This window comes from Xyrauchen texanus, chromosome 11 (genome assembly GCF_025860055.1).
Source record: "Xyrauchen texanus isolate HMW12.3.18 chromosome 11, RBS_HiC_50CHRs, whole genome shotgun sequence".
NCBI lineage: Eukaryota > Metazoa > Chordata > Actinopteri > Cypriniformes > Catostomidae > Xyrauchen > Xyrauchen texanus.
Window position 1 is genome coordinate 6,454,327 of NC_068286.1, and position 16,859 is coordinate 6,471,185.

A 16,859-nucleotide genomic window follows, 5' to 3' on the forward strand; every position below is an offset into this window, starting at 1 on the left:
CTGTACAGTCTCTTGAGCACGATCATGATTTCAAGCTCGATTACACTTCCTCGTGCGTGACGCATGCACAGAGTGCTTGATGGCACTAGGAAGTGTTATAAAAGGAGTTTTGGGATATTTTGGTCTGTTCTCATTCAAAACCGATTTGAACGCTTGATCAGAAAACATGGATTAAACCAATGGTACTTTTATGCTGCTTTTATGAGCTTTTTTGAGCTTCAAAGTTTTAGTCACAATTCACTTGCATTGCATGGCTCTACAGATCTGAAATATTCTTTTAAAATATCTTCATTTGTGTTCAGCACAAGAAAGAAAGTCAAACACATCTGGGTTGACATGAGGGTGAGTAAATGATGAGAGCTTTCACACCTTTTAAATAACTTTTTACTTTCATTTGTTCATTTTAATGGTCTTGAAATGTGTTAAAAAAAAGAAGAATTGTTTTTAAGTGCATACAGAATATTATTTTGAGGTAGTTGCATGCATGCACAACAATTATAACACATTTTCAAAAGTGTTATTTTAAGTAGTTTTAGATAGAGATTAGCATGCCAATCTGCAGAACATGACTCCCATATGCTAGCATCTAAACAATACCTAAAGCTTTAACTGATTATCTGTTGTTTACTTCCTGTTGGGGGTCCTGGTTACTGAAGCCAGTACATTTCTTTGAGGACAGTACATTTACATGTCAAGTCAACTGTCCCATTGCACATAGAAAGAAGACATATTTGAAAAAAGATCACATCATATGTAAAGAGTGCCACATTTCATGGGATTGTGCTGTAATTGATTATTGATTGATTGATTTATTTATTTTATGCCATTGAGCCATAAGAGCCGGACCTTTCAAACAACCAACTGTTCAAACACAACAGCACCCCTTTACATTTCTCAGGATATGTGCATCCCCTAAGGACATAGCAGCGAAGGCGACAGGAATAACCGGTCAGTATTTAAACACTTTCCTACCAGTCTCTGTCACAGATGTGTATTATCTGTGGTGTTCTGCATTCACATTGAAAACAGCAGTTCCATTGTCACACCTCTCTTCATTCAATTCCACTTTCTCTCTCTCTTCCTTTTTTCCCTACATACAGTCTATTCCGCGTGCATGTATGAGTCAGCAAAACACTGCCTTCATGCCGGAGCCTCATGGCCAGTGGAAGTGAGAGTTGCTGTGACATCATCGTGTGTGAAAGATGATCCAGGATTGATCACTGCAGAAGAGAAACAGCTATCAGTGAGACAGAGCTGAAGGTAAATCAATTCTTTGTTATTTTGTTGTGTGTGAGCGATTTGGAAGCGTCCAACACTGGGAATATATGGGAGGCCCCTGCGTGTGTGTGGATCAGGTTTGGCTACATTTTGGGGACCAAACATCCCCACAAAGACAGTAACACCTGAAATCACCTACATTTAGGACCAGCAAAAGGACCTTACGAGGAAAGCGGCTTCTTCAACATAATAAAACAATTCTTAATGGGAATCTATACATACAGAAAGGTTTGTGTAAGGGTTAGGTTTAGGGTTAGGAGATTAAAAATGTAATTAGCTTAGTATAAAAAACAATACAAGACAAGGTAAGTTCCCTGTTAGATAGAAAAACAAACATGTGCGGTGGGTGCGTAGTAGCTATAGTACGGGGATATATGGTATTTGTCCCCAAAAGTGAGCTGAATCTGAATTACGGGTCCCTGATCTTAAAATGTATTTTCAAATAAAGAAAATACAATTTTGCATCCTAAAAATGCAAAAGGTTTTCTTTTAGGGGTATAGTGTTAGTCTGCGGTCATTATAACCTTTATGATTAAAGTGTATGGTGTGTCCTCATTTAGAAAGCTAAATGTGTGTGTTTGTAGATGAGTAGTTGATGCATAGCCTGTCCATGGAGATTTGTTAATCAACATGTGGATTTAGGTTGTGTGTAATGTATATACATGTATAAGTGTCATTAACAAATAAGGTTATCTGAGGTGATAAAAATGGGACGATAACAAATAAAATAAAAAATGTCGTTTAAAATGTCGTAAGTTCACAGAAGTGTAATCTGTGTGTCCGTGTCGGTTTCATACATTTTTGAAAAATATCTATAGTGTTTTCTACCAAAAAAATAAAATAAAATATTTATATATATATTTTTGTATTAAACGGGACGTATTTTTAGAGATGCAATAAATCATAAGTGCAAAGTCAGTGGGCATGGCCGTGAAATTCTGGTATTCTCATGCAAGCATTTGCTAAATCTAAGCACAAATGTGGTTTGGCAAAAGCGCTAATGGGCCGTCAAGTGCAATTTAATTCTGAAGATCTTCTCCGGTTATTGCATGGGTCACTTCTACCAGTCGATTTTGCTTTATAAATGTAATTAATTTATTGAAACATGAAAAACTTTCAAAGTAAACAGTGACTTAGAAATCACTCTACGACAACAAGTGGAGAATTACTAATACACATTCGATTTTAAAGTCAATTGTAAATATAAACATTATAATATAATAATTGAAAAATAAACTATGAAATCTAGATACATACATCGCATACATTTTTGTTTCATAAAACGGTGAAGAAGTTGCGCTATATTTTCAGAGTTTTTACATAAATTTGGAGGCTCTACTTGACTTTATTCCCACCTGCTGGTGAAATCTCCAAACTGCAAATGCAGAAACTGATTTTAGATTTAGTTCTGAGAATAATAATAATAAAAAATGACATTTAAGTCATTAACTCTATTTTCGTGAGCGCACCAAGCACAGCACAACGCGCAATGACCTTGCACAACGTCTCATCCAATTTTCACGGGAACGTTTATTCTAAGAGCAATTGTCGTGCAAGTTGGCGTGGTTGGGAGTGTTTGCGCTATCTGTGGGTGTATGAGCGCAAACTGTGGGTGTATTGGATGTAAATCAAGTGGTGCAAATCACAAGTTGCTATTTTCCTGGAAACAGGTCATTGCGCTAATACGTTTGCGGTGGCTGCTCCCGAGACCTAGTGCCTTTCGAATTTAACCTCAGTGTGATTTATACAAAGATGTGACTTATCTGCATTTGAACAACACGATTTTGACCAGGTGCAAGTTATATTCAGGTGAAACTTTATTTCTGGAAAATACGGTATATCATTAATAAATATTAAACTGCTAATACATTTATAAAGGCACCTTAATACCATGATACCGTAATACAGCAGTTTTTTTTAAGGTTTATCATACTGTAAAGATTTCATACCATATATATATATATATATATAACGGGTTGGGAGGATTACTTTTACATTGTATCCCACTAAAGATTACAGAATACGATGCAATAAACGATGAAAACTTCTTGATATTCATGATAGGATATTTTTAATATATATATATATATATTTACAAATATCATGAATATCAAGAAGATTTCTGAGGGTTTCATCTGACCTTAACAAATTGCACTTTGTCACTTTTTGAAAACTTCATACACAGTCATGAGGGTCTAAAGGGGTCTGCTTGTTTTGTGGCTACATACTGGTTGCACCAACTGACTTGGATTTGGTAGACAAAGTTTATTCAAATATTAATAATGTTTTAAAACAAAATTGTTTGACTGCTTATTTCTTTTAAGAAATTCAATTAAAAGATTATTCCAAACTAATTATAAAATTTTTGTTTATTGTTTCAAAAGTGGCTTTTTCTTTGCATGAAACTGGTGTTGAGCGGGTAGAATTCAATGAAGCTGTCAGCGGAGGACATGTGAGGCGTCTATTTCTCAAACTAGAGACTCTGATGTACTTATCCTCTTGTTTAGTTGCACATCTGGTCTTCCACATCTCTTTCTGTCCTTGTTAGAGACAGTTGTGCTTTATCTTTGAAGACTGTAGTGACACCTTTGTATGAAATCTGCAGTTTTTTTGGCAATTTCAAGCATTATACAACCTTCATTCCTCAAAACAATGATTGACTGATGAGTTGCTAGAGAAAACTGATTATTTTTTGCCATTTTTGACCTAATATTGACCTTAAGACGTGCCAGTCTATTGCATATTGTGGCAACTCAAAAACAAACACAAACACAATGTTCAGCTTCATTTAATGATCCAAATATCTTTCAGCTGTGTTTGATATAATGGCAAGTGATTTTCTAGCACCAAATGATCAATTTATCATGATTACTCGAGGATAAGGTGTTGGAGTGATGCTGCTGCCTAGATTTGATCTAAAATGACTTTTTTCAAATAGTGATGTTGCTGTTATTTACATCAGTACTGTCCTGAATATACATTGTGATCAGTTTAATGCCACTTTGGTGAATTAAAGTACAAATATCCTTCCGCAACAGCAAAATCTGAACATTAGTCCAAACTTTTGGTTGCCTGTGTGTGTGTGTGTGTGTGTGTGTGTGTGTGTGTGTGTGTGTGTGTGTGTATGTATATATACTGTATATATCACAATTACTTTGAGAAATTCAGAAAATGCTTAAATGTGTTCATCATAGTAGAGGTATATTCAAGTAATTGTTTTTTGTGAATTGCATTTTTTATGTATTTTTTAATATATAACTAATAGATCCGGATAAGAAGAAAAAAAAAGAGAGTCACATCATTGACCCAAAAGGGAAAATGAAAGAGCTTTTGTGCGTGTGTCATTTGAGAGCATTTCATTTTGCATTACATTAGTTTTACATAGATAGCTGACATACAACATGTTGTTTTTACATCAAGATTTGAGGTTAACATTTACCTGAATGTATAAGGGAAAGTGTATTGGTCCTCTCACTAGTCACCCATGTTATTTACTCTTTGCCTTCAACTACCCTGTGTTGTGACAAGTACCATTTTTAACATTTTCAAGTACAAATACTCCATGTAGTCAGTTTCAATTAATATGACATTTATATTTACATTTATGCATTTGGCAGACGCTTTTATCCAAAGTGACTTACAGTGCACTTATTACAGGGACAATCCCCCCAGAGCAACCTGGAGTTAAGTGCCTTGCTCAAGGGCCCAACAGTGGCGTCTTGGTGGTGCTGGGGCTTGAACCCCCGACCTTCTGGTCAGTAACCCTGAGCCTCAACCACTGAGCCACCACTGACCTCGTGTGTATAATATGAGGCAAAAAAAAAAAAAAAAAAAAAAAGGAAAGCAGCTGTAGAATATACTAAACCATTACACTTAAAATCAATACACTAGTAATCATATAACATTTTTAAGACTGTTGAATTTTACTTGGACTTTACACAATATAATTATGTTCTCACCTCAAACATAAATTATTAAGTAGATTTTAAGTGTACTGGTTACTCCATGTCCCTGTCCTGTCACACCTCACCGTGTGTCCAAAGGTCTCTGACGCCTTGTGCAACTTAACTCAAAGAGTATTAGAGCGAAAGCAACTCCACAAAGAAGTAGAACACCAATACTATTGTCTTACAAATAAAGGTAGGACCTTTTCCTTTTCTTTTGCAATCTTTGCTCATGTTCGCTGCATGTAGTTGTTGAACATGACGTAAGGAAACAAGCTGATTAACGGGCACTGTCAGGATTAAGCTGTTTAAATAATCATTTTGTTTACTTCTAAAGGATTGGCAGAATGCAGATTAAGCAGGGAAGCTTTGTATATTTCTAACATGCTGCTATTTAGACGTGTTGTTAATATAAAAACAGATGCTGATTGTGTGACAGGTGAATGTGCAAGTGCAAATATCCATGTTGTCTCTCAGTTATGCATAATAGCTATAATGCAAACCACAGAACTGAATAAATACAAATGTTCTGAAATAGTTCCACTTAAACTGCACGGCACTTGTAGCATATTGTTATTTTTCTTGCATAACAAAACTTCATTAGCAACTATGTTTTCTTGCAGAAGGATGGCACTTACTGAAGTAATGTTTACTTAATTAAATAATGGTTATGGGTGCTGTTAGGTGTAAAGCGCAGCTTTCTTGACTTATATCTTAATTAGATGATTGTTGGAAAATATTTGCTTATTGTGTTGATATTTTATTCAAACTATGCAAACGGTTGCAACCGTGCAGAATAGTGAATGAATGACTTAGAGACATATGTCATGCATTGCCCTTTTGAACCCCACACCGACCCCTTAGGATCTTTTAATGATTGTTTTATCATCTACCAGCGCGTTGTTTATCAACTTCATCAGCAGTTTTGTAAATCAGTAACTATAAAATGAAAGCAAAGTTTGCAATTAAAATAGTTTTTAATCATCTAACTGGTTAGGCTGGTCAGCAACCTTAAAAATGAAGATTTTGAAAATTTAAATTTAAAATAAGGATAATAATATTACAATAATATTACAATTAGATTCTGAATGCCAAAATGTTAATCCACACTGCAAAATAAAATTCTGTTAAATTTCCGGAAAAATACCGGCAGTTGTGGTTTCCAGAAAGTTACCGTAAAAAATACAGTGACCATGTTTCAGGCTTTATAGGATGTAATGTTTGATGCCTACACTGTTAACCCTAACTGTAGTTTATAGGGTAAATAGCTGTAAAATGATCCGTGAATTACTATAATATAATCATACAGCATTTAACTGTAATATGCATTGCATCATGGGTAATTTCTGTGATATCACTCATTAATAGCATTAATTAATAACTTTTTATCTAATTAATACGGTAAGAAACTGTAACTAAATACAGCAAATTACTGTAGATGTATATTGGCGCAAAACCCACAACGTCTTTTCTTGAGGGGTTTACGTATTTCTGCGTGTGAAGGGATCAATGGAAAGGAGGAGGCAAGAACCGGCTTGACGATATAAATAATAGTTTTAATGATAAACTTAAAAGACAACATAAACACACACATGACGGACATGTCCGTTAATGATCTCTCTCTCCCGCACGATCCTCTGAAGTCGACCTTTATCCCTCGGAGGCTTAATTAGCCTAATACGGGACCGGGTGTGTAGGATCACGACCCGGCCCCGCCCTCCGCCCTGCCACACTGCGTTTATAGACTTTTTAAAATTCATAAATCCCGGTAATTATTTGCATTAACATGCAGATAAGAAGACTCTGTTTGATCTCAGAGCATTTCTAGAGGAAAAATGCAGCGTCAGCATTTATTATGGAGTACAAACAGAGACAACTGCAGGTACGTTTATCAATGAAACTTGCCTCTATAATATTCGTAATCCTAGCATTTGGTTTTGGTAGTAAGATAAACTGTATATTTGTAACGATAATAAACTGTAATCTTGGCTTTGTCTCTCTCTCGGCCTCCCTCCTCCCCCGACGGGGAGAGACAAACTTTACTTTAACCCCTGACGCCCCGCACACCTGTCTGAGGGAAAGCTGCATTTGAGCAGGGCCAACCCGATCATTTACGAGTTGGCTATTTCGTATGATCTCGCACGATTTGTTCGCATAAACTCGTACGAATTCATCACGTGCAAATCCACGGATGTTTAATGAGGAAATAAGCGTGAGTTTCGCGCTGTTACTGTACAATTGATATTTTTACAGTAATATACTTCAGCTACCAATTACAGTAATCAGTAAATTACCGTACACAACAATTGCAGTAGGTTACCGTTATCAGGTTTTTACTGTTACAGTATGTTACTGTAGAAGAAACCCGGTAAGGTCTAACAGAGTATTTATTTTACGGTTCACTAACATTTATATTATTAAATTATATAAACTTGATTAACTAACCTTCTGGAATTATAAAAGTCAGCTTTTCACTTTAAAATGTTTCATTAAACACATTAGTAACTACAAAACCCCATATGATGCCTTTAGTTCATTGGACCCTTCTAGGAGCAATAATGAATATACATGTATAGACAGTGTACAGTGTCACTCACACAAACACAAAACATGTGACCCTAAACAGAACACACTGATATACATCCTGTAACTGATATTTCAAATAAGAAGAAACATAATTATTCCCTTAAAATATAATGAAATGTGATGGGTCACTCTGCGAGAATTCTGGGAATGCACAATTATTGATTTTTTCCGTAATTTCAACAATAGTTTACCGTAAAATAAATAAATAAACACAGGTATTCTCTTTTTAAACATAATATATATTTTTTATATATATATATTATAGTTAATTATACAGTTAAAAACATAAAAACGAATTGTAAAATTAGCTGAAATATATGTCAATGTCTTGTCAATTTTTACCGTTTATATTAAGGTAACTACACATTAACCAACTTTTTACAGTAACATTTTCTACATTTTTTTACCATTAAAATTACGGACATTTATTACTGTGACTGCATGCACAGCATAACCTATGTGAGGTTCCTTATGTGTCTGCCAGTGCCAAAAATATTAAAGGAATGTTCCGGGTTCAGTACAAGTTCAATCGACAGCAATTGTGGCATAATGTTGATTACTACAAAAATGAATTTCGACAAAAACAAAAAATTAAAAAATCGAGGTTACATCAAGGCACTTACAATGGAAGTGAATGGGGCCAATTTTGTAAGCATTTAAAGTTCGAAATGTGAAGATAATTATTTTATAAAAGTTTAAAAGTGTGTTAAAACTCTTATTATTTGAGCTGTAATGTTGTTTAAATCTTAATTTATGCCGAATTAAGGATTACAAATTGGCCCATTCACTTCCATTGTAAGTGCCTCACTGCAACCTCAATTTTTGCTTTTTTAATATTTTATTATACTTTTTGTGACAGCCAACATTAGGCTATGCCACAAACATTGTTGACAAACCCAGAATATTCCTTTAATGTAAATGTATTGTAAATCACCATTATCAATAACTGACCAAGGCTTATGAGACAATACAGCAGTAATTATGTAAAACACACTGTTAAGGCAAAACGCCATTTGCTAATTGTTATTACTTTTCTGTTGTAGATGGGATCCACTTTCCTGCCAGCAGTGGGTCGTATGGCCGTATGTGGAGGTACTCATGGCAACGAGCTGTCAGGTGTGTACGTAGTGCGAGAGATGGAGAGACAGCGGAAAGTGAATGGAGATGGTGTGTGGCCCATTCCTGTAACAACAGTGCTGTCAAACCCACGGGCTGTGAAAGAGTGCAGAAGATACATTGATACCGACATGAACCGCTGCTTCAGTAGCGCCATACTGAGGTGAGGCACGGAAATCCTAATATGCCTATGAAGCTTTCAAGAGTCACATTTCAACCCAAAATATACCTTTTTTCACATCAGTCTACACTCCATACCTCATAATGACAAAGCCAAAATCAGTTTTTGATAACTTTGGAAATTTACTAAAAAGAAAAAACTGAAATATCACATTGACATAAGTATTCAGACCCTTTGCTGTGACACGTGAAATTTAGCTCAGGTGCATCTCATTACTCTGGGTCATCTTTGAGTCATTTCTACACTTGTATCTAGACCACCTGTGGCAAAATCAATTGATTGGACATGATCTGGAAAGGCACACCTGTCTATAAAAGGTCTCACAGCTGAAAATGCATATCAGAGCAAAAAACAAGCCATGAGGTCAAAGGAACTGCCTGCAGAGATCAGAGACGGGATTGTGTCGAGACAGATCTGGGGAAGGGTACAGAAACATTTCAGCTGCACTGAAGGGTCCCAAGAGCACAGTGGCCTCCCTAATTCTTAAAAGGAAGAAGTTTGGAACAACCAGGACTCTTCTTAGAGCTGGACGCCCGGCCAAACTGAGCAATCAGGAGAGAAGGGCCTTTGATAAGAGAGGTGAACAAGTACCCAATGGTCACTCTGTCACTCCAGAGATCATGTGTGGAGATGGGAGAAACTTGCAGAAGGACGACCATTACTGCAACACTCCACCGATCTGGACTTTATGGCAGAGTGGCCAGACGGGACGCCTCTCCTCAGTGCAAGACACATGAAAGCATCTAAAGGACTCTCAGACTGTGAGAAACAAGATTCTCTGGTCTGATGAAATGAAGATTGAACTGTTTGGCCTCAGTTTTAAGCGTCAAGTCTGGAGGAAATCAGGCACCGCTCATCACCTGTGCAGTACCATCCCAACGGTGAAGCATGGTGGTGGCAGCATCATGCTGTGGAGGTGTTTTTTAGCAGCAGGGACTGGGGACTGGTCAGGGTCGAAGGAAAGCTGAACATGGCAAAATACAGAGAAATCATTAATGAAAACCTGGTCCAGAGCACTCAGGACCTCAGACTGGGCCAAAGGTTCACTTTCCAATGGGACAATGACCCTAAGCACACAGACAGACAATGCAAGAGTGACTACGGGACAACTCTGTGAATGTCCTTGAGTGGCCCAGCCAGAACCCGGACTTGAACCCAATCGAAAATCTCTGGAGAGATCTGAAAATGGCTGTCCACCGACGGTCCCCAACCAACCTGAAAGAGCTTGAGAGGATCTGAAGAGAAGAATGGCAGAAAATCCCCAAATCCAGGTGTGCAAAGCTTGTCGCATCATACCCAAAAACACTTGAGGCTGTCAAGTGCCATGGGTGCTTCAGCTAAGTACTGAGTTAGGGTCTGAATACTTATGTCAATGTGATATCCAGTTTTTTCTTTTTAATAAATTTGTAAAGTTTTTTTGCGCTTTGTCATTATGGGGTATGGAGTGTTGATTGATGTGGAAATAAAATCATTTAAAGCATTTTAGCACAAGGCTGCAACATAACAAAATGTGAAAAAAATGAAGGGGTCTGAATACTTTATGAATTCACTGTATCAGTTAAGGAGACAATTCACCCAAAAATGAAAATTCACTCATCGTTTACGCGTGCTCATGCCATTCCAGATGTGTATGAGTGTCTTTCTTCTCCAGAACACAAATTTTAAAAAGAATATTTCAGCTCTGTTGTTCCTCACAATGCAAGTGAATGGTGACCAGAACTCAGAAGGTCCAAAAAGGATATTAAGGCAGAATAAAAGTAATCCATAAAACTCCAGTGTTTTAATCCATGTCTTCAGAAGTGATATGATCGATGTGGGTGAGAAATAGATCAATATTGAAGTCCTTTTTTTACTACAAATCTACAACTTTGACCAGCTCCTACCAGTAAGTGTCTGAATGTGGAAGTGAAAGTGAAACTGTAGATTTACAGTATAAAAAAAGAACGATGAGAGAACTTACATTTTTTGGGGGAACTATCCCTTTAAATTGAGAAGGATTTTACATCATGGTAGAATTATGCATTTGTTGTCTGCCTATAATATGTTTACCTTAATTAAAATAAATATGTATATTATAAAAAACTCAAAAGTAGAACATTCAGATGCATTACAGTAATGACAATAGGTGGAAGTTGTGCCTAAAGTCAATATGAAATTGACCCTATTTACAACTCTCTGGTCTTATTGTGCATGATCCATCGGTGCAAGTTATTCCAATTAATACGTTTTTACAAATGTACATTTTAATTACATTAAATGCGCCATTTCGTGTTGACTTTATTTGTTAGGTAAATTACGCCACAATGCAATAATAAATAAATAAATATCTTAATTGTCCTAAAAAATGCTTTAATTATTTGTATATAATATAGTTTCTTTTCTCAGTTTGATTTTGGGTTCAAACACGCAGTGAATTTCTAAATAGATTGATTTTATTATGTGCATCTAAAATCATCTTTCTCTTATAGTTCTCCTATTACAGACAGCAGCCCGTATGAAGTGCGGCGAGCTCAGGAACTGAATGCTATGTTGGGGCCGAAGGGGTCTGCAGGTGCCATAGACATGATCTGTGACCTCCATAACACCACTTCTAACATGGGCCTGACTCTCATCCATTACAACATCAACGACTGGATGACACTGCACATCTGCAAATACTTACAGGCAAGACATTAAAAACATCAAGTGTGCTTCAACAGCCCCATACTGTGTCCTAAGCTGTTTGTGTGGATGGACAATCAACTATATGAAAAGAGCAGAACGTGCTTCTATGTTTGTGTGCATGTGTGTATTGATGGTGTGTTGTCGTGTGCACATTTAAGACAAAGATAACCCAAGTGCCTGTGCGAGTGGTCTTGATGGATATTCCCATAAGTGCTGCATATTCGTTGGAGTCTGTGTCCAAGCATGGCTTTTGTAAGTGATTGTGTTCATTTCACTCAATTTCCTTTTCTGTATACTCAACCACAAATGCATGCTCAGACGGTGAGGATTATGACTTGTGTTTCCATAGCGATAGAGGTTGGTCCGCAGCCGCATGGTGTCATCAGGGCAGACATTTATAACGTCATGAAAGAGGCTGTGGAGGTGACATTGGAATGGATCCAAAAATTCAACTCAGGTACTAAATGTGTCTTAATTGTGTATTTTACAAAATTTTATATGCAGTAGTAGACCTTTTACTAATTCATGGAAAATGAAAATTCTGTCATTATTTACTCACCCTCATGTAGTTCCAACCCTGTTTGCTGCTTTAAATGTTTTTTCATTGGAACACCAAAGGAGACTTTTTGAAGAATCTTTTTTATGACTTCAGAAGACTTGGAATATACATCAGAAAAACAACCATAACGTTATTGCATTTTTAGCTTGACTTAATTTGCATTAATGTGTACAACACAAAATATTCATTATAAGGTGAACATATAGTGACACTAAATGGATGATTGTGATTTCCTTGAACTTCCTTGACTTCATAATTTTAAATGATTTTAAGTACAATCAACTCAACTGAGGTTGTGAGGAATACCCATAAACCCTTGTGTTTTGCCTGCATTTATGTATCAGAGACGTTATTGTGTCAACACAGATCTGGGGAAGGGTACAGAAACATTTCAGCTGCACTGAAGGGTCCCAAGAGCACAGTGGCTCTTTGTAAAGTTTGATTCTGTTCCTTTTTAAGTAAATAAAGCTGAATAAACTAATATCTTTGTGTATGTCTAACAAAGGTTTTCTAGTTATGCTCACCTAAAATGTCCATAAGTTGAATGTACTTAAAAAGCGCGATCCAAGGGGCCTGGGTAGCTCAGTGAGTATTGATGCTGACCACCACTCCTGGAGTCGCGAGTTTGAATCCAGAGCGTGTTGAGTGACTCCAGCCAGGTCCCCTAAACAACCAAATTGGCCGGTTGCTAGGGAGGGGCGATTAGTGGTTCTCGCTCTCAATGGGGCGTGTGGTAAGATGTGCGTGGATCACGGAGAGTAGCTTGAGTCTTCACATGCTATGAGTCTCCGCGGTGTCATGCACAATGAGTCACATGATAAGATGCGCGGATTGGAGGATTGACGGTCTCAGAAGCGGAGGCAACTGGGACTTGTCCTTCGCCACTCACATTGAAGTGAGTAACCGAGCCACTGCGAGGACCTACTAAGTAGTAGGAATTGGGGATTACAAATTGGGAGAAAAGGGGATAAAAAAAAAAGCGTGATTCAAAAATGTGTTTCGTTCGTTTTGTTTTTTTCAGTGTTAGCACACAAGTCGTATGGACTACTTTTATTGGGGCTTTTACATGTTTTTTTCTTCACTTTTGGAGCCTGACAGACCTACTATTGCTACTGTTCCTACTGAGTAAATATGACAGAATTTCCCATTTTTAACTTCTTTTTGTGTTTTCAGGAAAAGTCTTTGAAGGCGGGGAGATGGAAGTCTTTATGTTTCAGAGGAGTATTGATTATCCCAGAGATCCTGAGACTCAGGAGCTCAACGCTGCCATTCACCCACAGCTGCAGGTGCTGATATTTGTTCCGTGTATATTATTTATATCTCTCTCAGTTTGTGCCACTTTGAAAGAAATCTGAGTTCCTGATTGAGAATCTGCTCCAGATGAGTCAATACGTGAGTCTTTTGTCTGAATGATTTAAACTGATCTGCAGATGAACCTATTCAGACCCATTTGACCAATTTGTTGGAAAGAACCGACTCAAAAGAGCAATTAATTGATGTATCGGACTCTAAGGGGGACTCGGACATCTCCATTTCTGATTTTAAACAGCTGACAGAAAATACAGGATAGACTATGTGAATTGTAAGTAATATTTACGAAGAACATCTTTATTGGAGGGGGGGGGGCAGCTCTGAGCTGCACTGTTTCTTTAAGGGCTCGGCCTATAGATAGTCCTCAGTTGCCTCAGTATCACAGAATCCACAGAAATGTTCTTATGAAACAAAAGGGTGAATCTCATATAACCATAATGTAATCGTCCAAATATAAAGTCATAATGCAAAAAAATCCTAATGGTCCCTAAAATAGTTCTCATTTTCTTTATGCACATAAAAAAGATAATAATATATATATATATATATATATATATATATATATATATATATATATATATATATATATATATATATATATTGTTTCCCTGTTGTAACGAATACATAAATGTGGCTTGTGTTCTAGGACAGAGACTTCTGCCTGCTCAAGAAAGGTGATCCCTTGTTTTTGTCATTTTCTGGAGAAACCTTGAAGTATGAGGAGGAAGAACCACATCATCCTTTCTTTATCAACGAATGTGCCTACTACGAAAAAGGAATTGCTTTTCACTTGGCAAAAAAGGTGATGCTGTCAATTCCTACAGTGCAAGTAAAGAAAGACTGAACGAGAGAAAATATTCCACTTATGCATTAATCACATAAACCATAAATCACAGCTTACAATGCTTTTAAGTGCAGGAATGCAAACTCCATGAGAGGTGAAAGAAGTGAGAAAGTCATGGCAGGTGTTTCATGGATAATGTTTTCAGTTGGTTTGTTGCATTATTTAAATGAGTTTAAACATGAAGTACCCATTTTACGTGGTTTTAATAACATGAAGAAACTTGTACCAAACAATTGGACAAATTGGCTTCAAAAAAGGTAGTTTGCATTTCTAAGTGATTACCAAATCATCATAAAAAACAACAATCTGATTTGAGTCTGATGAAATGAAAAGATGGAAAACATCTAACAGATCTCGCAGACATCTCTTTTTGTTTAACCGATATCTCAGGTATACTCTGTACTGTAAACCTATATGACACAATGAATGCCTCATATGCCTTTTACTCTGCTATAAAAGATGGGCAACAGTGTTGTGGATGAAAAGGTATTTATTGTGACCAGCAAAATGTTCATTTTACAGGAACATGTATAAAAATGTCTATAAAAAAGGCAAAACTATTGAAAGTATTTGGGACACCATCATGATGTCACAGCGAGCTATAGATTGTGAGGTATCCTATTTTCTGTATTGCTGATATGTTTTTGCCCTCTCTCCTGATTGCTTTGAAAACAATGAACATCTCAAGGGCTGTAAATTATAGGGACAAAACAAAAATCAACTTAACTTGAACAAAACTTGATAAATATTACAATGCATTAAGCCGGGTGTACACTATGACATTATTACAGTCGTTTACAACCGTTGCTTGTCAGACTGTACAATAACACCTTACAGAGATGGCCGAAAGACACGTCACGGACAGCCCCATCTTCACAGCGAACTGGGGGTCATTTTGATATCACATGTCTCACTATTCGATCAAAGACTGACGATTTTGCATTACAAGACAATAAAATAGTGGCAAAAATCTTATTATAAATAAGTATATAAACCACAGCTTAGATGCTTTTAAATGGCTAAACATAACCATCAAAATAGGAAATAAAAACTGCAATCTAAAAGTTACTAAACAATTGTACAGTATATGATGAAATACATTCTCAAGGGGAAAAAAAGAACCAAAAATGTTAAACAAAACAGCATAATCAAACACAACCACAAGTATTTTGGAAAACACACTAAGGCTAGAGTGGTTAATGCTTATAAGGGATACAAACATTCAGTCTTTTAGTCCAAGCCAACACCTTACTGCATTCTTGGGATTGCAAAACACATTCACAATGTACTACCTTCTTCATAAAAGCAATGTCATTAGCTACTACACAGGCTAATGTCAAGTGTAAAGTGAGGGCTTGGGTCATGACACAAAAATGGGTTGCATGTCTGTTCCGATAGGGCCAGAGACGGCAGGGAAAAACAATGCTAAATGCAAATAATACAATACAACTAACCATGTACTCATAAGGTAAGGATTGCAAAAGAAATAGGCTTATGAACTTTTTTTGTCGACATCAAAGGCCGTGCTTCTAATCAAACTACTGTATATTAGCGATCTAATTGATCATCTGTCAATTGAATTTGTGAAACCAGTTAAGAACCACGAGTTCAAGACTTCAATGTACTCAGGGCTGCACAATCAATAATAATAATAATAAACAAACTGCTGCAACTAAATGTGAAGCGTCAATTACAGCATTCCACTGGGACTGGTCCTGTTGCATCAGTTTTCTATTTACGTTTCTTCTATGCGCATGAATGCAATGGTGCATCAGAGGCGTTTAAATGAAATAAATAAATTAAATTAAAAATATGGCATGCAGATGCCACAAACAAAAGTATTTGAATGTAAATTCCATTAATGAAAATGAATAACCGTGCTTAAAATATCAAGGGAAATAATCAACAATTATGATTTATGACATAATCGTGAAGCCCTTGAAGAACTATAATATGTTTATAGCTTTAATATGTTGATTGTGGAGCGACAGTTTAGTGGTTAATGAGCAATTCTGTTTTACTGTTTATGGGATAAACAGCTCAGAGCTGAACAGAGTGGTGAAAAAGGCAGGTACTTCATGTGTTGCAAGTATTCACAGCCGAGTGCTTTGAGTGGACGGTGTGTTAAAGGAATTGTTCACTCAAAATGCAAATTCTGTCATTATTTACTCACCCGCATGTCATTCTAAACACGTGACCTGGATAATTTAAGCTCATATTGACTAAAAAAAACGTAACATCCATCTGTCCCTGTTTAGTTCATGAGAGTGATGTTCGCTTCGTAAACAAATTATCGTAAACAAAAGCAGTCGTCACAGTGGTTCGCGAGTTCACCTCACTGAAAAATTACATTTACATGGTGTAAAAATGACACCT

At 36.6% G+C, this 16,859-nt stretch overlaps 1 protein-coding gene across 1 annotated transcript; it reads left to right on the forward strand.

The window, feature by feature from the left end:
• Positions 1 to 5,291: 5,291 nt before the first annotated feature.
• On the forward strand, positions 5,292 to 14,497 carry LOC127651590 (N-acyl-aromatic-L-amino acid amidohydrolase (carboxylate-forming) B-like). Its single transcript, XM_052137489.1, has 7 exons — positions 5,292 to 5,418; positions 8,852 to 9,087; positions 11,574 to 11,769; positions 11,928 to 12,021; positions 12,119 to 12,226; positions 13,502 to 13,614; positions 14,286 to 14,497. The coding sequence occupies exons 2-7, from the start codon at positions 8,852 to 8,854 to the stop codon at positions 14,481 to 14,483; spliced, it is 945 nt and encodes a 314-aa protein (XP_051993449.1). The 5' UTR covers positions 5,292 to 5,418; the 3' UTR covers positions 14,484 to 14,497.
• Positions 14,498 to 16,859: the final 2,362 nt, after the last annotated feature.

Coding starts and splice junctions, on each gene's coding strand:
- LOC127651590 (XM_052137489.1), top strand. CDS start 8,852: ATGGGATCCACTTTCCTGCCAGCAGTGGGTCGTATGGCCGTATGTGGA. Junction 11,770..11,927: donor ACATCTGCAAATACTTACAG/GCAAGACATTAA, acceptor TGCACATTTAAG/ACAAAGATAACCCAAGTGCC. Junction 12,022..12,118: donor TGTGTCCAAGCATGGCTTTT/GTAAGTGATTGT, acceptor GTGTTTCCATAG/CGATAGAGGTTGGTCCGCAG.